This window comes from Micromys minutus (genome assembly GCF_963924665.1).
Source record: "Micromys minutus genome assembly, chromosome: 3".
NCBI lineage: Eukaryota > Metazoa > Chordata > Mammalia > Rodentia > Muridae > Micromys > Micromys minutus.
Window position 1 is genome coordinate 32,672,082 of NC_137972.1, and position 25,984 is coordinate 32,698,065.

The following is a 25,984-nucleotide window of genomic DNA, read 5'->3' on the forward strand; positions in this document are numbered from 1 at the left end:
TCTCTTTTGGGGTAGCACCTTGGGAAGGGAATGGAGCTCCTGGAGTTGGTTTTCCAGAGCCTGATGTTACAGAAACCTGAGCCTAGCCTAGCCCAGCCCAGGTCTTTCTGCTTCTTGTTCCCTGTGTGATTTCTTTCTTCCTACATATGCTCTTGCCATATGTAGGGCAGGACCAGGGGCAGTGTTTTGTTTTGCAATGTGCGTGCATTTCCTGCTTCTTCTTCTTCTTTTTTTTTTTTAAGATTTATTTATTATATATACACTGTAGCTGTCTTCAGACACATCAGAAGAGGGCATCAGATCTCATCACAGATGGTTGTGAGCCACCATGTGGTTGCTGGGAATTGAACTCAGGACCTCTGGAAGAGCAGTCAGTGCTCTTAACCACTGAGCCATCTCTTCAGCCCGCGTTTCCTGCTTCTTAAGATGGCTGGCTCAGGTATTTCACTGTAATTGGTTAATGTAAGGAAACTGGTTTTGCTGGATCCCAGTGGTGCTAATCACAAATGGTACCTCCTAGATCATGTCCCCCAGATCTGGGCAGACTGCACAGAGGACTATGTACAGATTGTAACAACAGTATTAATACCTCTTTATTCAGTAATTCTAATTATCTAATCTTAGCTTTGGGGACTTCCATATTTAATGAAAATGATTCTCAGGAACCTCAGTTTCGTTTGACTTTTAAATAGTAGCCATCTCTGAATTAGGAGGAAGAGAAAAAGATGTAAATTCAAAAGCACTTGCCTCTCTTCCAAGTCTCATACTTTTCTACTCTCTCTGGTTCCTGATTTCCATCTAAATTCTTTTTCTTTGACTCCTTCTGTTATGGGTATAAACGGACACATAGTGGGCACTAGACAGACACCTGAAGACTGTAGGCCTTCCAAACCCAGATCTCTGCCTGACCCCAGTCTTTGAGTCCTTAGTCTCAACTAACATTACCTCAAAGTCCATCCTTAAGGTTAAAGTGTTTTTCCCATTGTGCTTTTCTATGTGTTCCACTGGCCTTAAACTCTGGCCAGGTATCCTGCTTAGTCTGAGTGGTGAGGTTACAAGTGTGTACCAAAACACCCAGCTTGTCCAACAGATTTTTAAATCAAGAATCCTACAATAAAGGAAATGCAGGGCTAATTTTGTGTTTAAGGAAAGAACAGTATGGGCTGGAGAGATGGCTCAGTGGTTAAGAGCACTGAGTGCTCTTCCAGAGGTCATGAGTTCAATTCCCAGCAAGCACATGGTAGCTCACAACCATCTGTAGTAGGATCTGATGCCCTCTTCTGGTGTGTCTGAAGACAGACAGTGTACTCGTATGCATAAAATACATAAATAAATCTTTTTAAAAAGAAAGGAGCAGTGTGTTGTTAGTTCATCAATCCTTGCTCCAAGCACGTGCATACCATGAGACTGAAATTACTGGGAGTGGGGCAACTCCTGCATTCCACAGCTGTCCATGCTAATGAAAATGCTGCTCACAGTGGGCTATGGTAAACTGTCTCAGTGTTGGACAGGAGCAGAAGCATCCTGAGGTTTAACAGAAGACAGAACTAATTATGGTGCTGGAGAGACTGCCTAGCAGTTGAGTACTTGATAATCTTGTAGAGGACCCAGTTTCTAATGGTCCTTTTCTGGCCCCAAGGTCTCCTGCACAGATATATTGCACATAAACCCACACAGGTAAGCATAAACTTGAACATGATCTTTTGAAGTTAAAGAAGACAAGTTCAGTTAGAAAGTTAAGGGAAGGGCGGGAGAGATGGCTCAGCAGTTGAGAGCACTTCATGAGGTTCTGAGTTCAAATCCCAGCAACCACATGGTGTCTCACAACCATCTGTAATGGGATCTGATGCCCTCTGCTGGTGTCTGAAGGCAGCTACAGTAATAAATAAATCTTTATAAAAGAAAAAGAAAAAAGAAAGTTAAGGGAAGTGTGTGTGTTTTTTTTTTTTTAAGATTTATTAGATATAATACACCATAGCTATCTTCAGACACACCAAAAGAGGGCATCAGATCTCATTACAGATGGTTGTGAGCCACCATGTAGTTGCTGGGATTTGAACTCAGGACCTACGGAAGAGCAGTTTGTGCTCTTAACCACCGAGCCATCTATCCAACCCCCCCCTTTTTTTTTCTTAACAGGTGAGCATTTATAATTCTCTTTTCTTTCACTGAAATCCTTCCAGTGCAATAAAACTGGAGCAGAGTGAGCAAGGGTATAATGAATAAAGGTTAACTTAACACTAACTACAGGTTTTGGAACTTGACCACAGCGTTTGACATGGGGGAAAGGGGTGTCCTCTATGCTCCTGTCAAATGCCCACGGGTGATATTTGTGGAGGAACTGAAGGTGTTGCTGGAGCTGTCCTGCACCAGAGGTCTTCTAGAAGGGCGTCTCTAGCCACATCCCCACTCCACGCCCTTACCCGCCTGGCCCCTGCCTCTGGGGTCCTGAGTCACAAAGGCGGTTGCTAGGCGCCGAGTGGAGAAAAGATGCGGCATCTACCCTGGAGCGTGCAATCCGCGTGCGGTTCAATAGGTGAGTCGCTGCCCAGATGGTGATGGTGGGTCCGGGCCGGGCTCCCACCGCTGCCCTGGCCTTGGCCAGGGATATGTGGCTCCCGCTCCAGGGGAGGGACTTCCAGGGAGACAAGCCTGTTCTCCAAGCACTCTAGCCTCTCTTTTCACAGTTCATGAGGACTGCAGCTGCACTTTGGCGCTGCCGTCCCCTTTCCCAGGTGGGGAAATCGAGGATCCGGGTTCCTTAGAAGGAAGGCGCCAATAAAAATGATGCCTCTTTGGACAGGGGAACCAAGTGTTCCCTGTGTGGGGCTAGAACAGCAGCTTATGTAGAACTCCTAGTTCACCCTCTACCTCTCTCTATTCCGTGATGCCGGAGACTATGGCAGAGCCATTTTTGTTGATACCTTGTGTGAAGGATGGAAAGACCTGAAGTCCAAAGCCCTCCCATCTCTATTGATTTAGCCTGGATATTTGACAAAGCTGTTTCCTTTCGCTGTTTTTTAGGAGATGAGTCTATAAGTGGATTTTTCTTTTCAAAAAATATTTAGAAGGGTTAATACTGTCCATCCACCTTGCTATGGCAGTGTAGCCGATGCCCCCTCTAGGTTTTTAATTTTTTCAGACAGGGTCTTAACCCCTGCAGCCCAGGCAGTTGTTGAACTCATAGCAATCCTGCTTCAACCTTTCAAGTCCTGAGATGGCAGCGTTGGCTACGTGCTCTTAAACTTAAGCTGTAGTCCATGCAGATATATGAAACATAGCAACCTGAAAAGGGACTGCACAGACTGAGAAACACTTATCAACTGGAGGAAACCCGAAAACTAACTGCGTCCTAATCATTGTCAAAGGGCACTTTTGTTTTAATGTGTGTGTGTGTGTGTGTGTGTGTATGTGTGTGTGTGTGTGTGTGTGTGTATGTGTGTGTGTGTGTGTGTGTGTATGTGTGTGTGTGTGTGTGTATGAACCTCACTGTGGAGATGTCAGTCTTTTGGTGACAGTCTGTGACTGACTACTGGACAGTTTGTGTTGCTGTCGAGAGGACAAAGACTTAGATTTGGCTGAAATAAAGGACCTACCTACTGGGACAAACGTGGTGAGATGGGTCAGTACATTTGACTTATACATAAATGGGACTTGTAATGGCCCTTCACATAAGAGGAAGGTGCTAAAAAAAAAAAAGTTAGCTTCTCGGGAATTCAGTACACACTGTCAATTTGGAAGTAGAATGACAGAAAATCAAAATTCTACTTGGATACATTTGAGTTAATACATCCTCCTAGCACATAAGTAAAATTCGAGGTATTATCCAGTGAGTATCTTAAGTGTAAAAACATATATACCTTTATATGGGGGAGTGAATGGAAAGATTGTGAACTCTCCCTCATGGAACGTGTCTCTTTTAAGGGGCTGTGTAAGCTGTCCAGTGCTCTAGGTAAGATTGCTTTTAGGGCCAAGACTGTCCCAGTAATGTTTTTGTTTTGGGGTTTTCTGCTGTTGTTAAGTCTTGGGTTTTTGTTTTGTTTTTTTGGACAGCGTCTCCTTAAGTAGCCCTGGCTGCCCTTGAACTCAGAGATTACCTGCCTGAGACTTATGTGTTCATCTGTATGCTCAGTACTGGTAGTAGACAGAAAATCCCTGTTGGATCCCCTGGAGCTGTAGTTAGACAGATATAAGGTGCCCCACATGGGAGCTGGGAATCAAATTCAGGTTCCCTGAAATAGTAGCAAGTATTCGTAACTGTTGAGCCAACTCTCCAGTATTTTGGGGAGTAAGGGGGCTGAGCCTCACTATGTATTTGGTTCTGGCAGGTTCGGAGCTCACTATATAAAACAGTCTTGCCTCCAACTTGTAATGATCCTCCTACCTCTACCTTCCAGGTGTTAAGAATATAGTAGGCATAAGCCACCAAGCCAGGGACTGTTTTATGTTGCATGTCTGCATTGGTATAGTGAAAAATGGAGATTACTTAACAGTCACACTGTAAATAGTCTGCAAACTGTAAGGTGTAACAGAATCATTGGGGGATTTGTATGTGTGCAAACTTCTGGACCCCATGCCATATTTCTAACTCAGTAGGTCTGAGATGTGCTCCCAAGAGTTTGCATTTTAATCAGATCCTTAATGATGTAAAAACTGCTAGTTCAAGGGCTATACTTTGAGAGCTCTGACAAAGTACCAATTTCAAACACTTGTAAGACATGGGCGGTTTTCTTTGCCTCAGATAATGTGAAGTCCAGCTACTTTTGCCCCCCAGACCCCACCCCAAGACATTGATTGAGATACCTTGTTTCAGATATAGCTATATCATCTGTAGAATTGGGTTAACTTTCTTACAGGGGCTTGGAAAGATTTAATGAATCTTTCCAAGTATGCACAGCAGTTACCAAATTCAGCATCTTGTCCTTTATAGACCTTCTGACCTGTCAGGTATACTGGCATCTGTTGTACAAAACCCACTATGTTTGTCAGTAATGAGACCGCTGTGAATTTGCACAGACATGCCTCTCCCCTCCCCCAAAGCACAGCAGGGAAATTCCATGTTTGATTCCTTTCCTTTAGGACTGTCAATGGCAGGCTACCAGCTCTGGTCACCATGGACCCCACTGGATGAGAGCTTCCAATGGCTGCGGCATACAACACCTACCCCTTCCTCCAAACACCCTTTTAGGGCCTCCCCTTGCTTCCCTCACACCCCTTCTGACCTTGAAGTGCAGTTGTGCCTTCAAGAAGTCACGCTTGTCCTAGACAGCCCTCTTGTGGAATCTGGAGAGAGCCCCAAGTTACCCTGTCACACATCGGAGCTCCGAGCCGTGAGTAACAAGAAAGGAGTGGTGAGGAAGCCCCAGCCAGTCCGCCTCAGTGGAGTAGATTCTGTTTTTGGTAGGGTCATCACAGCCCAGCCACCCAAGTGGACTGGAACCTTCAGAGTTTCAGATAAGTCAGCTTTCTGCAAAATAATCAGCAGGGAGCACCAGTGGCCTACTGGACTCAAGGAGCCTCAGATCCAAATGACAGTAACTATGTGCAAACAGATGCTACGCTCAATTCTCTTGCTGTATGCGACTTACAAGAAGTGCACCTTTGCCTTGCAGCACTCCAAGTAAAGGGTCCCATTCAACCCCTGTGCTCCACACCATGCTCTGGTATGTACTCAAAGCTTACACAGACCTATCCACATACATCAAGCTGTGACAATTCAGGAGATCCCCTTCTCCCTTTCTCTTCAGAAATAGGACCAATGATCCTGAGCAAGGAAGAACATTTCTACTCTAAAGCTAAATGGGCATTTAGAAGTTAACCTGACATTGATGTGCACATGAGATAATGATTACCTTATATAAATAAGCCAGCCTAGAACACAACTTAAATGCCAGAGACAATGATGAGCTGGTGAAGAAAGGGATGCCAAGAAAAGACATCTCGATTTCTGGGTACCAGGGGATGAGGGAAGGGGTCAAAAGTCTGAATGTGGGTTAAGGACTAATTTAAAAACAACATTCCCTCCTAAAACTAATGTGAACAAGAAAAACAAACAACAACAACAACAATAAAACATCACTTTAATACCACTATGAGTAAAATATTAACAAACACTAAATTATCTTAATAGCACAGCAAGAAAGAACCTGGCACAGCTCTGAGACTGGGCTTCCTGGCAGAAGACAGAAGAATCCCCTATTTTAGCTCCTGATGTTCTATTCTAATAAACTACAATTATTTTGTATGATTCTTACAAATAGACTCTAGGCATAATTCAGAATAATATGGAAATAAATACTATACATACATACAAAGCCAGAACATGTTTGATGATGTCTTCCTTCCTTTTATACAAATAACCAAGAATTGTAAAAGGGAGCTGGCAAGGTGGCTAAGCATGTAAAGGTCCAGAGTTTGGTCCCTGGAGCCTGGATGGTGGAAGAGGAGAGATCACCCCCATGAGTTGTCCTCTGACCTCCACATATGCATGATAGTACATATATGCCCATACACATATGTATAAAATTAATGTTTAAAAATTCAAAAATAATGTTCAAGACCTTCCTGGTCAACAAATCTAATGCCACAATAGCCAGGACTATTAGAGAGACCCTGATACAAACCAAACCAAACAGTGATTGATAAGAAGTCATTCCTTCAGGAAGATAACAGTATGGGAGACATTTTAGGGCACCCGTATGATTGCACAAACTTCAATGCAATCTCACCTAATCCTTGAATGAGACACATATAAAGTGAGAAAAAAGGTAGCTGAGGCAAAACTCAGAAACGGATTTATTTACAAAGGTATCACAAGCCTAAATTTTAGTTTCAAGACCAGCCACCAAGGCCCAGCTAGAGCATCTATTCTGCAGTACAGCACAGCCTTGTTCATCCAATCCACCAACGGAGACTGCATTCAACTCCTGAGCTAGGGATCTGGAGGTTAGACAATCTGTAAAATCCACCGGGGAATTAAATAAAAACTCCTTCTTGGAGGACGAACAGGATGCTCTGGCTAGAAAGATGGACACCAGACTTCAAACCCCGAAGAGAACATGGGTGAGAGTTGGCTAAAGGTGAGCAGGGCAGCTGTGTCGCTTGGCTCTAACTGGAGCTGTCGTCACTGTCATCACTGTCCTGGTCCTTCTGTCCATCACTGGCTTCATTTTCCCCATCCTAAGGGAAAAGAAGAAAAAGGTGCTTTAGGCCAGTTCTCGATGCTCTCACAGATGTACACTACATCATTTTTGTTCTTAAAAGCAGTGAATAGTTTAAAATATTGTAAGCTAGAACAAATGTTGTCCTGCTTTCTTTTCGTTTTAGACAAGATCTCACGTAGCTCAAGACCTCTCACACTTAAGTTGCCAAGAAGGACCTTGAGTTTGTGAGCTTCCTCCACCTCCACTTTCCAGCACCTCCAAGGGCTGGGATTACAGGCACATTCTACCATGCTTAGCACTCCCTGCCTTTAAATTTGATTTTTTGAGATGGGATCTCACTATGTGGCTCTTGACTGGCCTCATACTCAGGAGATCCACCTGCCTCTGCCACCCAAGTGCTTGGACTGCAGGCATGAGCCACCAGACATACTTAGTCCCCCATACTCCATAATTCTTGACATGGATTATAACCTAAGACAATGGAGAAAGGTTTTTGTGGAGACAGGGTCTCACTGTGTAACCCTATCTAACTCAAAACTTGCTATGTAGGCCAGGCTGGTCTTGAACCCACAAAGATCAATCTGCCTCTGTTTCTCTAGTATTGTGATTAAAGGTTTGAGCTACTACATTCAGCCCCAAAGGTCATTTTAATACTGAACTATTTACAACTGAAGCAAATCTGTAAGATCTTTAAATAAACCAAAGCTCTCTAGCAGTTCTTAAGGCATAAAACACAGCAACAAAAACAAAGTCACATTGTAAAATCAACATATAGAACAAGCCTTCAATATGGTACAACTTTGTAATCCCAAGGTTCAGGCCAAGGTAGGAGGATTGTGAGTGTAAGGCCAGCCTTGGCTTTGTAGCAAGATTCTGCATACATAAATAAAGGTAATAAACAGGCCAGTATGTATATGTGTTGTGTGTGTAAAGCAAAGGTTATTACAAGTCCTGGCAGACACCAACAGGAGTCCAGCATGAAACTGATGAGCTCCTCTACTAGGACACACATGTAGTGGAAGCAGAGCATACTGATTACCTCAGATCCTTATGAGAGTAAGCAGAAGAGGTTCATAATAGAACTAAAATAGAGCCTTAGAATCAGACTTTATAATGGACAGTCTTTCTGTGCACAGCTTCTAACTAATCTGCCTGGTATGTACAATTAATGCAAAACCTAACGTACACATTTCACTTAGCTTACTTTAAATCCACAATAGCACATCTGTCCACAGGAAAAAAAAATGAGGATTTTTATTCTTTTATTTCTCTGTTTTGGCAGCTTGACTCTAGGCTTCTATTTATCTATTTTTTTAAAGATTTATTTATTATATACACTGTAACTGTCTTCAGATGCATAGAAGAGGGCATCAGATCTCATTACAGATGGTTGTGAGCCACCGTGTGGTTTGAACTCAGGACCTCTGGAAGGGCAGTCAGTGCTCTTAACCACTGAGCCACCTCTCCAGCCCCCGACTCTAGGCTTCTGTCTTCACATTTCTCTTTTATATGTTAAGGGGCTGGAGAGATGAGTCAGTGTTATTGAGAGCACTGGCTGCTCTTCCAGAGGATGAAGGTTCAACACCCAAAACCCACATGGTGGCTTGCAACTCTAATTCCAGTCCCAGGGGTACAACAACTCTCTTCTGGCTCCAACAAGTGCTGCATGCACATGGTGCACAGAAAAACATGTACAAAAAATCATTAAAACACATAATCATTAAGCACACACACACATATATACAGACATAGACAAGGCAGAAGACAGATAGACAGACAGATAGACAAACAGACAGACAGACACACACACCTGAAATGACCTGGCATAGTAGTTCATGTCTTTAACCACAGGTAGATCTCTGTAATTTTAAAGTTAGCCTGATTTACATAGCTCCAGGCAGCCAGGACAGCCAGACAAAAGTTAAAATGGTTTAACTAATTTTTAACAATAAGCTTGTCACTTCTCCATTCTAGAACATTTTTATATACAAGATTATGGAAACCAGGATGCTATATAATAAAAGAAAAATAAACCTCACTTTGTTTTTGGTACAGAAGATTGAAAGCACAAATGAGTAAATGCTAAGTACATGCTCTACCACTAAGCTATAATTGCCCTTAGGTTGCAAATTTTCAACAGACCTTGAGATGATGTTATTGAATTTTATGGATCCCAAAGCTTTATATAAGCTTTTTTCCCCTCCATAGGGCATGGAGATGGGCACAGAATTATCTAACAATGGACACATAGAGAATACTTATTAAAATGGTCCACCAATGCCAGACTAGCCTGTGCAGATACCTCTGTTCCTCTGTTCCTGGAGATGTAGGATGACATGCCATCCTCACTGTCCTCTGCAGTGCTTTCTGGGGAAGAGGGATGCTGGGAAATAATTTCTTCACCCTAAATGTAGAAGAAACAAAACAAATAGTGGGTTGTAGTAGCACCTTTATGATCGGAGACCGAGTTTCTAGCAATTAGAGAAGAAATAATCTAGCCTGTGAACTACCACTCAGGGAAGCACCATTCAGTTCCAGGTTTCTGAGATGCTCATGGAAACGATACATCATTCTATGTCCATCTTTGTATTCTAGTGTTACACTACATTTTATACTAGATATTGTATCGGTGACTGTTAGCGCCAAATATGGATCTAAACTGTCCCTAAGTCTGAACTTAGAAGAGATTCAATGTGGGTTACATAATGAGATCTTGTTGCCAAAAACATATTTCTCAATGCTTCAAGGCTTATAAGTATTACACACCAACCACAAATAGCCAAGCAGTCTGACGAGTTATCTAGACTCAAACCCTGGCTCCACTGGCTCACTGCTAAATTGTGGAAGTTACTTTCCTGAGCTTCAGTTTCCTCCAACAAAACAACAGAATTGACTTCCTAAGTTTGATTTGAAGAAAGAAAACCACTACTCTATTCTTTTCATACCAGCTAGAGGGGCTGGGGAATGGCCCAGGAGCTGAGTGTTTGTTGTTCTCACATGGGACCCAGGATTAGTGGTAGTTCACAACTGCTTATAACTGCAGCTCCAAGGAACTCAACACTTTTTTTTTTTTTTTTGATCTCCTTTAGATCCTGCGTACAGGTGGTGCACATAAACTTGTAGAGGTCACATGCATATACACTTTTAAAAGTTAACAACCCTTGGCTAGTCCGAGTGTGGAGGAGTTGGACCTTGGCAGTAAGTGTATGTTTCTCTCGGCACATCTCTTCATAAATAAGGTTGTTATGCATGTTTTATAAGGGCTGGAATTGTATAAGATCATTTGACTTATCTAGGCTGGCAAATCATATTATACCTATTGGATCAGAGTAGTATGGTGTGTTCTTTAATGTGACCATTTAATTGAGTTCAAAGGGTGTAGTGTTGGAACACATAAAGCCTGCAACAGAGTTGGGATGTGTGTGTCTAAGGCTTGGCAACAACATGCCAAAGGGAAGTGACAACACACCGGGGTGGTCATATCCACCCAGGACAGAAGCAGCAGGGGTGGAAGAGTGAGGCATGGAGCACCAGTGGTGTGGGGACCACATGGTGTGTGCTCAGCTCTGCACTAGACCAGCACCACAGAGTGAGACCATGGGGACTGATAAAAGGTTACGCCACCTTTTTAATATTTACCACAACACAGTGTCTCACACAAACAGGTTCTAGATGGACGTGCTCATTTTTTTTAGAATGGAGAGCATTCTCAGTAATAAGATAGAGTGCTTTATGAGAAAAATTCAAGTTTATCCATATTCTTATATGCTCTAACTCTGCTCTCTGTGGAGCTTACAGGTGTTCCCATGGCACAGAGAAAGGGCTGTGCTGACTTGCCTTCTTGTTTTTGGCTTTTTGAGACAGGGCCTCACTATGTAGTCCTGGCTGTCCTAGAACTCACTCTGTAGACCAGGCTGCCTCTGCCTCCCATGTGCTGGGATTAAAGGCCTGACTCACCACTGCCCAGCTAGATGGTATTTTGAAAACGTTTTTATTTAAATTTTTTTTTTAATTTTATATCTATTAGTGCTTTGCCTGCATGTGTGTCTTGTGTATCATATGCATGCAGACTCATGGAGGCCCAGAGAGGGGTTTGAATTCCCTGAACTGGGGTTACATTTGTAAGTCATCATGTAAATGTTGGGAATTGAACCTCAGTCCTTTGAAAGAGCGGCCAGTGCTCTTGTGTTGCACTGTTTCTCCAGCCTGCTAACTTAAACAACCACAGACGTGAGAACAGGAGCCTTTCCCCACTAATGGGGACTGCACCTAGTTCCTCAGACAAGCACTCCAGCCTGAATGTGTCTCTAGCCTCCTCTACTTACTTTCAATTTTGTGACAGCTTTGCTGAATTGTAGCTGGGAAAACCTTGAACTTTGTGATCTTCTTGCATCAGCCTCACAAGTAGCTGAGGATTATAAACCTGTGCCACCAGGCCAAGTCAAAGCAGTCTTATTAGAACAGGCTTGGGCTTGGGCAGCTGCTTGTATTTCTTCTGATGCTCTTACAAAGAACGGACTGGGAGCACATAACCGATTGTCTGAACTTCAGGCTTACCTGTAAGTCTCGGTTTTTGAGAGTACCCAACCAGAAAGCCTCTCTACAATTGTTGAGGACAAGCATGGCTTTGACTCTGCAAACTAACAGCTCCAGTGACTTTTTGAGTAAAGGCACATGTTTGGTGAGTCTTGTGTCCTGGTGAATCTGAAGAGAAAGAAAGGATCCAGGTTCATCATCATGTATCATATTGCACAGAAATATTTGAATTTCTCATAACTGAACAGGAAGAGGACATGAGTGGCGAATATGGTCCAGAGACATGTTCCAAAAAGTAACAGCTTGATGAGTACGCCAAAAAAATGTTAGATTAGAAATTTAAGGCTAGAAAACATAACCATCAACACCTCTGGGTGCCTCTTATAAACTGTTGACTAGTAATCAGCAAATTGCCCCAAGGTGTTTTACTGATATGAAAACGAAAATTAGGTCTTGTCAGTTTTAAGCCCCAGAAATTCCAGCTCATCTTTTTCTAAACAAGGAAGAAATGAGTGGCAAAAAGTGATTCAAAGACTCACATGGTTTCCCAGGAACCACAGAAGCCACAGTTTCTATGTTCTTTCAGACTAGTGTTTAAGACCTTTGATCGGCGGGGTTTGTGTTGTTGTGCCCTCCCCCAGCCACCCCAGCCAGGGTCTCATCATACACCTCTGACTACCCTGGAACTCACTGTAGATAAGGCTGGCCTCGATCTATTTACCTAGACCCACCTGCTTCTGCCTCCCAAGTGCTGGGATTAAAGGTGTGTGCTATGATGCCTGACTTGGGGAAGTTTTTTAATACTCAGATATTCCCAAAGATGCATCCGAGGCTGAGAAGCTCTCAGATGGCTGGCTTGGAACACTTCCGGGCTGCAGCAGTTACCTGCTGTGTAACTGTCCTTCCACCAGCCTGTGTGCCAGCTAATTCTGCATCAACTTGACACTGCTAGGGTCATGAGAGGACTTCAATTGAGAAAATGCCTCTGTAAGACTGGACTATAGGTAAGCCTTTAGGGCATTTTTTTAATTAGTAGCTGATGAGGAAGGGTTCAGCCCATGGCTGATGGGTCCACTTCTGAATAGTTTTGGGTTCTACAAAATCAGGCTGAGCAAGGCCTAAGGAGTAAGCCAGTAAGCGGTACTCATCCATGGCCTCTGCATCAGCTGTTGCATCCAGGTTCCTGCTCAGCTTTAGTTCTTGCCTTGGCTTCTTCTAAAGGACCTGTAAGCTAATTAAACTCTTTCCTCCCTGAGTTGCTTTTGGTCAGAGTTTTATCACAGAAGTAGAAAGCCTAATTCTAGGACACTTTATAACAGTAACTCATCTAGGACTGTTCTATACTCTCTTCCCCAAGAAGTGGACTCTGGTTTGTCCTGAAACAGTGTCTTGCTATGTAGCTGAGGCCAGCCAGCCTATGGTGCTAGGACTATACATGGGCACAGCTACATTGGATCCTCAGGAGGAAACAGCTACAAAGCTTGAGTGCAAATACAAATCTTTCCCTTTAAATAACTGCCAGTCTCATCCAGCAACAAAGGATTTACTTACTCTAAATAAAGTGTCTTGGACACAGGGTTGAAAGCTGGGTCTGGTGGCCCATGTCTATGATCTCAGCAGGGACACTGAGTTTCAGGCCATGGCTAGTTATGCTTCATAGTGAGACCTGCTCCTCTCTTACCTTGGAGTGTCCACAAAGGTGATGAAGTAGCCTCGTGTTCAACTGAAGGGTTTGCAACAAGCTCAGAACATCCTCCTAAAAATAACAGAATTCAAAAATGTCCTGGTATAACGTTCTGTTATTTCAGATGAAGGCTGTTCTTGCAACTAGGGATCCAGGGAGGTAAACTCTGTAGGTTCCAGCTGCATTATACTCATCTGGGCCCGGCCTTCAGAGAGGAGCACTGACTGAGTCAGCTATTGATTCATAGCTTCTCAACTCTGTCCCTAGGATCTATTACTCTGTTAGCTAGTAAGAGTTAGATTGTTTGTTTTTTCAAGACAGGGATTCTCTGTGTAACATTGGCCCTGGTACTTTGTAGACCAGGCTGATATCACATTTTAACTAGGGAACCATGTCTCAAGTTTCCCATGTGTAAACTGGGAAAAGATACCACCCCCTTTTTTTCTTTTCATAGTGATTTTCATAACTAAATACTGCCAGTGTTTTGTAAAGCTCACCTTTCTATACATAAGAGGTGGATCAGTAGGTTGGGAAAAGGATGAGAAGGAAATGGGGGTATGTGTGATCAAAGTACATTTTACACACGAACACATGTGACGTCATGAAATACATTTATACACAAAACCCTTTTATTTTCACTGTGCCAGTTCCAAGTCCCTCTTGGTGCTACAGGAATATCAGGCATGATTTTCCGTCTCAGCAGCACAAGGGAGAGCAGAGTAAATGAAGCCCAAAGGCTGGGGGTAGGGAGTGTCCGAACAGAGTGATGCTTACCGGGCACTTCTGGCTATAGCTGGCATGCTGTTGCTTAGAATTGGTGCTCAGAGCGTAGGCAACAGGTTCCTGCAGCCCCAGCCCCAGCTCAGAAATACCCACAGATGCCCGTGGCAATGGTTCTGTTCTCAGCTCTTACCCGATGTTTTCTAAAGCTGAAGTCGAGGAGTGGCATACACTGCTTCAGAAATGCTTCCACAAAGCGACGGCCATACTGAAGGGAGAGACAGCGGTGCTGAGCTACAGCTGAAGACTTTTACTTGAAAAGCTCTCAGATGAAGCAGCATAGGCCGCCTAGCTCAAGAGTTTCATGTCATCATTTGTGTACATTCACATAAACCGGGAGTGGTCTAGAAAGTTTATTTGGAGGATGCAACTAAAGTTGAAAAACAAAAAGACCTGCCACATATATGAGTAAGCCACAGGATTAGGCAGACTCATGAACCCAGACAGACAAGGCCAGAGCCCTTGTCCAGCTTAGAGAACACGAGCAGCAGCGGCACTCAAGGAGAAATTCTGAGAGGACCAAAGGAATACACGGCCACCTCCAATCAGTCAGTCCTCAATCCACTCATCTACGTTGTACAGGGTAGAGTGAAGAGAGAAGTAGCCAAGGATGGCACCACGCACTGGGGGAAGACACCAGGAGGAGGAAGAAGAATCCTCCCCATAGAAGAAGGGAAGGGTTATGCAATTGTCAGAATATCAATCTGACATTCACAGGCCACTCCAAGGACGTTTTCATTTGTCTTGTGGTACAAAGGACTGAACCTGGGGTCTTGAAAACACTAAGCAGGTTCTCTACCCTGAGCAACATTCCAGCCCTGGCCTTTGTAAAAACAGAAACTGTCTATAACTTGTTCTGGAAATACTGCTAGGGAGTGCAAGGGTGAGTGCTGTTCTTTCTTTCTTTGAGGTAGGCTCTACCCTAGCATCCCTAGCTGACCTGGTACTCCCTGTGTAGACCAGGCTGGCCTCAAGCTCACAGATCACTTGCTTCTGCCTCTAAAGTGCTAGTATTAAAGGTGTGCATAACCATGAACACCACAAACACTGTTTAAATTCAGTCACTCTGTAGCTTTCAACCTAGTCCTAATATTCTGACCAAAAATTCTACAACTCATGAGAAGACTACCTCCAACTACTGCAGAAAATGTTAGCCACCTTGAACTACCACCTATTAGCACAGCCTCTGGCATGTGAACGAGGTAAAAAGCAATTCCATTTAGCTGAGGCCCCTCTGAAATGACGCACAGGAAGAAAACACGTCAAACAAAGCCTAGGAAATTTCTTACCTTTAAACACACATGCAGAACAGGATAACTGTCAAACACCTGGTCAGGAGAAAGACAAGAAACCAAACCTGAGGTGAGCTCCTTTGAGTAACTAGCCTCTGTGCCACTGCACTCGGCACAGCCGCTGACACAGGAGGCTGTAATGTGAAGAAGGCGCGGCAATGGTGCAGTAGAAAATCGATTACAGAAGAAGGAAACTCTTGAAACCCAAGTCGAAGACAAGCGAGACATGAGCACAGGGGATTTAGAAACTGACTCGCACTGGGAATGTGGAGAAGACAGCATTGTCAGAGGACGGCCACTCTGATCTGAAACCTTAAAGACTGAGCTGGAGAGGTGAGGGACTGACAGCTAAAGCAAAAGCCAACAGAGAACACAGTGCCTGGAGGACAAAGGCAATCATGGAGGAAGTGTGCTCAGATCAGAGGATCCAAGGTAAGATGGGAAAGCAGGGCAATGTCAGGGAGTAAATTTTGTACTACATACAGGTGGGAGGCAAAAAAGGTTTAAAAAAAAAAAGCCACAGTAGCAGAAGGGGTTACCCCAAATGAATAGGGGCCATGGAAGGGAGGAAACAGAGCCCAAGGAAGGGTGAGGGCAGCAGGTAGGTGGATTCTGGAAACCAGAATCCGAGTGTCTAGGTTAGCTCGTGAGGCAGGTCAGGGGCCCCCATACTTTCATCAGATTGATAAGGATGCTGAAGTCTCGGACGGCCATGTTCCAATAGAGGAGCTTCTCTTCATGAACCTGGGGACAGCCAAACACAGGCCTCTGAGTCACAAGCCCAATGCTTCTACTGCCCTCTCACTACCACAGTCTGTCCATTATGCCTTCTGAGGAGATGTGGGAACCAATGTACTCATCAAACACTGTGGTAACACCAGAGTACCTACACTGGTACACAGTTCCTTCCACATAGGTACAAGCCTTTGCGGTCATCAATCTCTGTGGCTTCTAACTCTCTAGGCAGCCCATGTCTACCTCAGCTCTGACTGGGAGGCTGCCAAAGCCCACAGCATCTCAAATAGGCTTGGTATTTTTTAAGCCAGGTAGTGGCAAACTGGGTAGAAACAAGGGGAAACAGCTCAATTCTCACCTCCAACTAGAGGGAAAAGCAATCAAACCAGAGCCTTTTGAAAGAATTCCTAGGTCTTGGTAACTGAAAGACAATAGCTTATGAAAAACTCTATACCAAAGAGATAAGAGTCAATGCCCATGTAATCAAAGGTCACTTCTTTTTGAGGGGAAGCCCTGACCCACCTGCTGTGAATCTGTTGCTGTGCCAGCCTGCAGACCTTTCACTGTCTTCTCAAGTTCAGCCATCATCACACGGAAGAATATGACAAAGGTGTGCCTACAAGGGGGAAAGGCATGAATACCCACATGATGCACAGCTTACAAAAAAAAAAATTCCAGAAAGTTCCCTTTAGGAAGAAGCCAGGAGACCAACAGTCATTTCTATCTCTGTCTCTGAATGATTAACTAAGGCCGACTGAAAGAGGAGAATGAAAAGAAGGAAGAAATGAGCCCAGGGCCAGGATGTAGATCAGAAGATAACAGAGTGTGCTGAGCATGTACTGGGTTCAGCATAAATGAGATGAGCATCATGGTGCATGCCTATAATCCTAGAAGTGAGGAGGTAGTGGGGATAAGAGAATTGGAAGTTTAGAGTCATCTTGACTACAAAGGGAGTGAGGCTAGCCTAGACTAGATGAGACCCTCTTGGGAGAGGAGAAGAGAGATACAGATAGATAGATAGACAGACAGACAGACAGACAGACAGACAGACAGACAGACAGACAGACAGAGCACACATAGGGAAGCCCATGCCAAAGAAGAGGTACCATGATGCAGGAAGCAGCCGTGATATAATGGGGAGCCATGTGTATGTTTAAACTCCCTTCACTGATTTTAAGTGAAGAAATCCTTTCTAACCTTCATTTTCCTCAACAGTACAACTGTGGTAACGATACCTCCACCTCATAGGAATCAAGATCAAATGAGATGAAGATGTCAAAGTTTTTGATAAACAAGATTGACTATACAAGGAAAAGGTAACTATTGATGTTGTAAGACACAAAACCATCAAGACAAACATCAGATACAATAATCAATGTTTCCAAGCTGGTTAAAGTATTAGAATTATGGTCTTAAGTTAGCCTTTAGGTGTGTTGGGAGCTGAACCCAGGCCTCAAATATGCTGGGTAATCAAACAGTAGTTCCTTCTCTGAGAAAGCTGTAAGTAGTGACTCCACATTTCTCAATGAGATCCTTTCCCACACCTTGTAACATGGTTGCACTCTGAAATACTAGCATGGCCCTTAGCTAGCTTATGGTGCTATTTTGAAGGCTGTAGAACCTTTGGGAAGTAGGCCTGGCTAATGGAACGGGCAGGTTTTTGAAGTTAATGCCTGCTCCTGGTTCTGGCCTGTTTATTCTAGCTCCTGTTTTAAGTCATGGGAACATGCTGCAGCCTCAAACTCTTGCCAGTGATAGTGGGGCAGCTCCTGACACCATACTTAGCTGTCATACTGGACTGAAATTGTGCTGTAAAATAAGTACCTCCCCCTCAGATTGAATCTGTCAGATACTTTATCAGTGACGAGATAAGGATTGAGAGCATTTTAGAAAAAATACACAGTAAGACTTCTACTGCCAGAGGAGTGGGAGAGTTCACCCTCCAAGTCAGTAAGGTGGAGGACGGTGGAGCAAGAAGTCTCTTACCTGGTCAACGTAGGGAATGTAGAGGAAGAGGCATCTTTCGGAGCATTGACCAGTTCTGGGACACCAACACCAGTGATCTCCTCTATGGCCTTCAGAACATTGTCTGTGTGCTCCAAGTAAATGCTTTACAAAGTGTCAAAAGAATAGGGACATACATTATAAAATCTGTCAGCTTCCTGGCTACCATGTGAACAAGTCGGCTTCAGTATAAGCCCGTCCCTGGGTCCTGCCTTTCCTCTCCATGACACACAGACAATGGAGGCAAATGACCAGGAACTCAGACAAACTTCACCTCCTTAAAGCTCATTTTCACAGGAATCTTGCCAGTGGTGGAAAGTTGACTAACACAGTTGCCACCTGCAACTATATTCAGTGTTTGTAAGTACCCTATAGAAATCTGTGAAGTGTGTGTGTGTGTGTGTGTGAGACAGACAGAGAGAGAGAGAGAGAGAGAGAGAGAGAGAGAGAGAGACAGAGAGAGAGAGAGAGATATTACATAGGTACTCAGGCATAGCACTGTTAAGTATATTAGAACACAAGCACTAATTACCAACAATAATAAATGTTCCTTTCCTTTTTTATAGTTTATTTTTATTTTATGTGCACTGGTGTCTTGCCTATGTGTATGTGAGGTTTCCAGATTCCCTGGAACTAGAGTCACAGACAGCTGTGAACCTCATGTGTGTGCTAAGAATTGAACCCAGGTCCTCTGGAAGAGCAGCCAATACTCTTAACTGCTGAGCCATCTATCTCTCCAGACCCAATAATAAACCTTTCTAAAGCAAAAAAAAAAAAAAAAAAAAAAAAAATAAATAAATAAATAAATAAATAAATCTTCTCATGAGATGCTACCATGTGCTAAGTTTTCGAATGATTTCAGACATTCACTTTCTTTTGGAGAAAGGGTCTCTCCACATAGCTCTGGCTGCACTACTGACATGCCCTTTTTGTTATTTTTATTTTTCAAGAAAGGCTTCTTTGTGTAGTCCTGGCTGTCCTGGAACTTTCTCTGTAGACCAGGCTGGCCTTGAACTCAGAGATCTTCCTGCTTCTACCTCCCAAGCACTGGGACTAAAGGTGTGTGCTTTAATCATTCACTTTAATAATAACAAAGATTACAAATGCTTGTCAAGAACTAAGAGTAAATAAAGTTCCAACTAGAAACACTGTCAAGAGCTAGAGATGGTTCAGCAGTTAAGGGCACTGGCTGTCCTTCCATAGAGCCTGGGCTCAATTCTCAGTACTTGGTGGCTCACAAACATCTGAAGCTCCAGTTCCAGGGTATATGATGCCCTCTTCTAACCTCTGAGAGCAGTGTGTAGGGAGCCATGCCTGAGAACCATGCTTAAGAAAATGACTGCACAGCAGCCACCTTAGAACTGGTCGATGCTGTACCTACACCCCCACCCATGAGAGCCTGACCTTTCCGAGATTTACCACAATGAGGTTCTGCCGAGATTAGCTGCTAGGCGGGAAGATAAGATATCTGGAATCACATACCTGACTGTTAACCTGTAACTTGCAGGACCACCCTCTCCCTAAATGCTGTAAAAATTCCACTGCACCCTGCTTCCCCCTTTCTGTCCAGCCCATATAAGCTGTAAGCACCAAACCCTCAATGAAGCCTTGACACCATCTAGACTGACTCTTGTCGTTCTTTGTGCGCTTGGCTTCCTTTCTCTCTCGCCCCCATGACTTTCAGGACGAAGGCCTCTTCGGAACCCTGAATAACCGGACCTGCTGTGCATACACATGGCGCATAAACATGCAGCTCAACCCCCATATATGTAAAATAATAAAACAGAAACACAAAGAGCCAGAGGGGTGGTGCACACCAGTAACTCAGGAGGTGTAGGCAGAACAGAAGGTCAAGGCTCTCCTCAGCTACGCGGTAAGTTACTTCAACAAGCCAAAATAAATAAACAAACAAACCAAAACACGCTTAGCCACCCTGGAAGTAATGGTGTGTCTTAGGCACGAAGACATGACTCACTATTAACAAGGTAGGACACAACTGTAGACAGAGCTGGATTTTCAGTTAGCAATTAGCTGATAGCAGCCAACATTAGGAAAAGCATTCTTAGGATCCAAACTCCAATCTATACTCGTTTTAAGCCATCATTTGGTTTCAAGTTCCCCTAACAGAGGTCACCACTCAGTCCCTAACTAGATGAGAGAACCCAACAAGAGCAAAATGGAAAAATGTAACCTGGCCCCCTAAAGAAAGAAAATAACTCACCAAAGCAAATCATGCAGTTGGTCATTGAAAGCGGGGTTCTTCTCTTTGTCCCCACGAGGCCATGCTCGACAAAGCAGCTGCTTGGCCAGAGAGGCTGTTGGAAAACAAAATGAAAAACATTTCACTCACACTAAATTGACCTCATTCTTTTAAAAACTACACAATAGTTAAGTGAGTGTAGCTGTTGACACTTCCATTCCTAGCACTTGGGAGACTGAGGCAGGGAAGACTACAGTGAGTTCCAGGTTAGTTGGGGCTTTACAGACAATGACAACTCTCCCCTCCCAATGCACTGACATGATTATGTGTGAATAGGGCATAGTGTGACGTGTCAGCATGTAGTGTGAGTGACAGCATCTTTCAGATGCTGGAGGAAGAGTAGTGATCAAAAGGATTATTGTTTTATTTTTTAGAAACTTTAAAGCATGTTTTTAAATGGTTTTTAAAGAAGAATTATGTATACATGCAAGTGTCTAGGTGTGAATATGTGCATCTAACTGTAGGTACCTTCAGAGGCCAGAAGAAGACTGGATCCTCTGAAGATGAAATGGCATGCAGTTGTGAGCTGTCTGAAGTAGTGTTGGGAATTGAGTTCAGGTCCCCAGTGAGAGCAGTAAACATTCTTAACTGTTGAACCATCTCAACCCTAGATTATTTTTATAAATTTAAGGTTTTGCCCTATCAAGCAATTTTGTTTTTAGGACAAGTATTTTATGCGGATGCTTGTCTAGTTTGCAGAAAACTCTGGGTTCTATGCGCAGCATCATATAAAACCAGGCATAGTAACACATGCCTGTAATACCATTAGGAAACAGAGGAGCTTAGAAAAAAGATGATCGGGCTGGAGAGATAGCTCAGTGGTTAGAGCACTGGCTTCCAGAGGTCCTGAGTTCAATTTGCAGCAACCACATGGTGGCTCACAAGCATCTGTAATGGGATCAAATGCCCTTTTCTGGTGTAGTCATATAAATAAAATAAATTAAAAAAATAAAGAAAAAGGAGGATCACAAGTTTGGGTGCATCTTTAGCATGGACACAGCAAATCTGAGCCAGCCCAGGCTTCAAGAGACTACTTCTACAAAAAACAAAAATGAGAGAGTACCACTGTGTAGCATAGGCTACCTTCGAACTCACAATTCTCCTTTAGCCTCCTGGGTACTGGGATTGTAGGCAGACAGCACCAGCCCTGTCCTAACAATCATTTAAAAAGGTAATTTGTTTTTGTTCCATTAACTCAACTGTCATAAGTGAAACCGTGTGTCTAAGACTTAAGTATGCCCTAATTACTGACCCTGTCCTGAAGCACAAACACAGGGCTTCCTGATTACAACCAAAACCCTACTTTATTAATATAAACATAGGACAAAAGATTTCCTTCACACATTAATCTTTGCTTTTTGTTGTGCCAAAACTTGGAAAGATAGTGATTTGCATTTTGAGAGCTCATATGCTAAAGGATACTTAAAGAGAAAGGTCACAAGTTCCAGACCCCTAGGGAGGGTGACAGGTGACACATGACCTGTACTCTCAGAACTGGAGAGCCCAAGGCAGGAGGATCTGGAGTTCAAAGCCGACCTGGCTATACAGTAAGATGATCTCAGAGATGGAGAGAGCACGAGTCAGCTCAGTGGATGATGTAAGCGTGAAGATGGGATGATGCACACGTGCTTTGAAAAGGCCAGCACTCATTTCCTTGATGCTTGTGATTTCTTCCTCTTCTATTTCTATCCACTTCATGGTACGAGTGTGCGTTTGTGCATGCCAGTGTGTGTGTGTGTGTGTGTATCTAGCATATGAAGAAAAGGAGGAGGAGGAGGAGAAGGAGAAAAGAAGACAATAGTGTGGCGGTTTTAGTGAAAATGGCCCCCGTAGACTCATATGTTTAAATACTTGGTTCCTAGCTGGCGAACTGTTTGGGAAGGATTAGAAAGTATAGTCTTGGAAGAGGTGTGTCATTTGTGGACATGGAGGTTTCAAAAGCCTCACAGCAATAGAAGAGTATGCAAGCATCTAAGTACCTAAGTCAAGGAGGAAGTAGATTAGTAAAACTCATGCAGGGGATGGTGGCACATACCTATAATTCTAGAACTTGAGAGTAAGAAGAAAAGGTAGGATTGTTACAAGGCCTGGCCTACATACCAGCCAGAAACACATAACAAAACCTTGACTTAAAAAAAAAACGTTAAACAGAAAATCATTAAGGATGAAGGGTAGGTAGAGCTCAAGAGTTTAGCACTGGGTTTAATCCCTAGTATAAAAACAGAAGAAACTTGGGGCTGGAGCACTCAGTGGTGAGCTTTTGCAGATCTTCCAGAGAACCTTGGTTTTTCCCAACATTCATTGGGTAGCTTGAAATTTTAACTCCAGTTATAGTGGATCCAATGCCCACTTCTGGTCTCCAACATGTATGACATACATCCAGGCGACACACTTATACATATAAAATAAAAACAAAATACATATATCTTATGAAAGAAAAGAAAACTGTACAGTCAGGTAATCTAACCAAAGTTACACTACGAATAGTGCAGTTCTGCAAGCATGGTCTCCTTGGTGGAGGAAGAGGGCACGCCTATGATTTTGTGGCATTTACATGTAACAATGCTCAAAATTCTAGGAAAACACAAAATTCACAAATGTAAGAATCAATCCCATTCATATCTCTCCCTTCCCCCAAGAAGAAATCTCGGCTCATCACCAAGTTTTTCTTTCTTCTGGGTAGATACTGAGGACTTCTCCAGAAGGGCCATCAAAAGTCTGAGGAGATGAAGACCACACTGGAAACTGGGAATGCTGTGCTGGAAATTCTGCAAGTAATTGAAGCTTTGGCTGTAAGGAAGTAAGAGATAAAAGGACACATGCATTAAAGATGTTTTACACGCACACAAGTTGCCCAATCTGTCTCTTTGTAAAGAAAACTGGGTATGAAAATCTCCATGGACAAAATGATTTGCTATTTTTGGATGTTATGGGGGGGAGGGGAAGACCTCATGAAGACTAGGTTGGCCTTGAACTTGCCATGACGAGAGGGAATGGGTCATGACAGGATGGGATAGGACTGGCAATTAGTGTCAACTAGTTGCTCCCTACAGAGTGAACACTGACAGAAGACTGAGAGGCCCTTAGATAATCTAGAGTTATCTGCCTTAGGGAGTGGGAGTGGCGGCACATGCCTGTATTCGCTGAGACAGGAGAAAGCTGGGTTTAAGGCCAGACCAGAATATATACCATGACTTGCTTCAAAAACATCAAATGAGAAGCTGGAAAAATGGCAGAGCAGGTAAGACCACTTGATTCTTTTCCAGAGGAAATGAACACACACAAAACAAAATGCAAGGAATAGGGCTGGGTATGGAATTAACCGTATGCCATTAAACTCAGCACTCAGGAGACAGAGGCAGGTGGATCTCTGTGAGTTTGAGGACTGAGGACTGCTGAGTCTACATCATGAGTTCCAGGCCAACACAGTTACATAATGAGACCTAGTCTCAAAACAATAAAACAAAACAAAACAAAACAAAACAAAACAAAAAAAACAGATAAGAGGAAAACAAACTTAAAGCACACTAAGGGGACATGACACATAAGCATAGATTCTGCTCCTAAATGAGTGAATATTTTCCGGTTCTAGCATTTCTTGAGAACATCTAGGATGTTCTGACCTACCTGACCAGTTCCTCCAAGGGCTGTTCCTGTTCGGTCTGCTTTAGTCGGCTCGCGAGGACCTCAAGGCCCAAGTGCAGGAGGCGGTGATTTGATGGGTGAGTAAATCCCTTCCTAAAGCCAAGTTTAAAACAGCGGGTCAGCCAATTTCAGGAGGATTACTTGGGTACTGAGGACAGAGTAAATACTAAAAACTAAAAACTACTTTAAAGATGTTAATGGGGGCTGGAGAGATGGCTCAGTGGTTAAGAGCACTGACTGCTCTTCCAGAGGTCCTGAGTTCAATTCCCAGCAACCATATGGTGGCTCACAACCATCTGTAATGGGATCCGATGCCTTCTTCTGGTGTGTCTGAAGACTGCTACAATGTACTCACATATGCAAAATAAATAACCCTTTTTTAAAAATGTTAAAATCTTCAGCCTGACTTTCAAGAGTCTATATAATCTGATTCCTACATTTTTTTATAGCACCATCTTTCTTTCCCTTTCATACATTTTGTATGCCTGTGCATGTTCCTGTGTGTGTGTGTTTATCATTAAAAAAACAAAACTCCTTGATGAACTGTCAATGCAACTCTTTCATTGGGCATTGCTTTTTAGTACTGAGAATATAAAAATGACTAGCATCTGCCCTTGTGGAGAATAACAAGTCTAACAAGGAAAAAAATTTAACACATAATTTTAACAAAATGTGTGAAATTAGACCAGAAGAGAATGGCAGAGCATTAGAAGGGAGCTAAGGAAAGAAGGTTACCTACTAAGGTTAGAGAAACTTAACTGATTTCTCTCCAGAAGCTGAAGAGATTCAGTCAGAGGGCACAGATCAAGTAGGTAGGGTGCTGAATAACTCAGTCTATCTAAAGGCATAATGTGAGACTGGGTCCAAGAGCAGACGCCAGACAACAGTAGGTGAGAAAAGGCAGGCCAAAGAGATAGAGTTGGGAAAATCTAGCAAGTGTCAGCAGTCATAACTGGGAAGGGAAGACTGGACATTCGGAGATGGACGGAGAGGCCAACTGTGAAACTAGATCAGGAATGATGGAAGGCTTGAAGCAGGTCCATTTAAATGATACAATCAATAGAATTTAGGGTTACATGTGGGAAAGAGTAGAAAGATGGAGTCAAAAGAATAATTTCTGGTTCTGGAACACAAGAGTGATGATGGCATTTTCAAGTGAGGCAAAGCTGGAGGAACAGTGATATTATGCTCAGAACTGGAGGTGATGAGTCTGAGGTGTCAATGACACATCCAAGGGGGCGTTGAGTAGGCAGTTGGATACAATCTTGCCTATAGCTCATAAGAGAAGATTTAGCAAGAATTTAGGCTTGGGTAAAATTCTCCAGAAAACCTGTTCAGAGGACAGATGGGATAAGGCATGGCTGAGGAACAGAAACACTCCAAGTCAGGCCTTTATTTCTACTTTCACCCATGCTATGCCTCCAACTCTTTACCTCCCTAAAACTCAACTCCTGGGGTTCAATGGGATGCTCAGCAGGTAAAAGCTCTTGCTGCCTAGCCTGACACAATTTGACTCTGACTCCTGGATCCACTTAGTGGAAGAGAACATGTTAGTGTATACTATAATACACACAATAAAATGTGAAAACACACTGTGTTATAATACATTTCTATCCTTATTTTAAAAACCAGGTTGAAGAGAAAGCTCAGCAGTTGAGAGCATGTGCTACTCTTGCAGACAACCTGAGTTGGTTCCAGCACCCATAACAGGCTGTTCCAACTCCAGCTCCAGGAGAACCAATGCCCACTTCTGAACTTTGAGGACACAGACACAGATACACATAAATTTTAAAACATAAAAAATAAAATAAAAGACCATTGATTCCTTAAAGGCCTCTCAAGGGTGTGGATGTTGCTCAATTGGTAGAGTGCTTGCCTATCCTGC

The 25,984-nt window shown here is 43.3% G+C and overlaps 2 protein-coding genes across 3 annotated transcripts in view; one reads left to right on the top strand and one right to left on the bottom strand.

The window, feature by feature from the left end:
- Positions 1-5,087: 5,087 nt before the first annotated feature.
- On the top strand, positions 5,088-5,624 carry FANCD2OS (FANCD2 opposite strand; the record flags this gene model as incomplete). Its single annotated transcript, XM_080914728.1, has 1 exon — positions 5,088-5,624. One exon carries the CDS (start codon positions 5,088-5,090, stop codon positions 5,622-5,624), a length of 537 nt encoding a protein of 178 aa, XP_080770854.1.
- Positions 5,625-7,096: 1,472 nt separating this feature from the next.
- The window catches only part of FANCD2 (FA complementation group D2), a gene marked incomplete at its 5' end in the record, with an annotated part of 59,594 nt that continues 40,706 nt past the window's right edge, over positions 7,097-25,984 (bottom strand). Inside the window, 12 exons of one of the 2 annotated variants that reach the window (XM_080914745.1) lie at positions 7,097-7,179; positions 9,466-9,567; positions 11,721-11,867; positions 13,381-13,455; positions 14,297-14,371; positions 15,453-15,491; positions 16,128-16,199; positions 16,713-16,806; positions 18,177-18,299; positions 20,416-20,509; positions 23,114-23,244; positions 24,082-24,192. In XM_080914745.1, coding sequence (XP_080770871.1) covers positions 7,108-7,179; positions 9,466-9,567; positions 11,721-11,867; positions 13,381-13,455; positions 14,297-14,371; positions 15,453-15,491; positions 16,128-16,199; positions 16,713-16,806; positions 18,177-18,299; positions 20,416-20,509; positions 23,114-23,244; positions 24,082-24,192 — 1,135 coding nt within the window. In that variant the 3' untranslated portion in view covers positions 7,097-7,107. The remainder of the gene's footprint in view (positions 7,180-9,465; positions 9,568-11,720; positions 11,868-13,380; positions 13,456-14,296; positions 14,372-15,452; positions 15,492-16,127; positions 16,200-16,712; positions 16,807-18,176; positions 18,300-20,415; positions 20,510-23,113; positions 23,245-24,081; positions 24,193-25,984) is intronic. The other variant, XM_080914746.1, reaches the window with a different exon arrangement.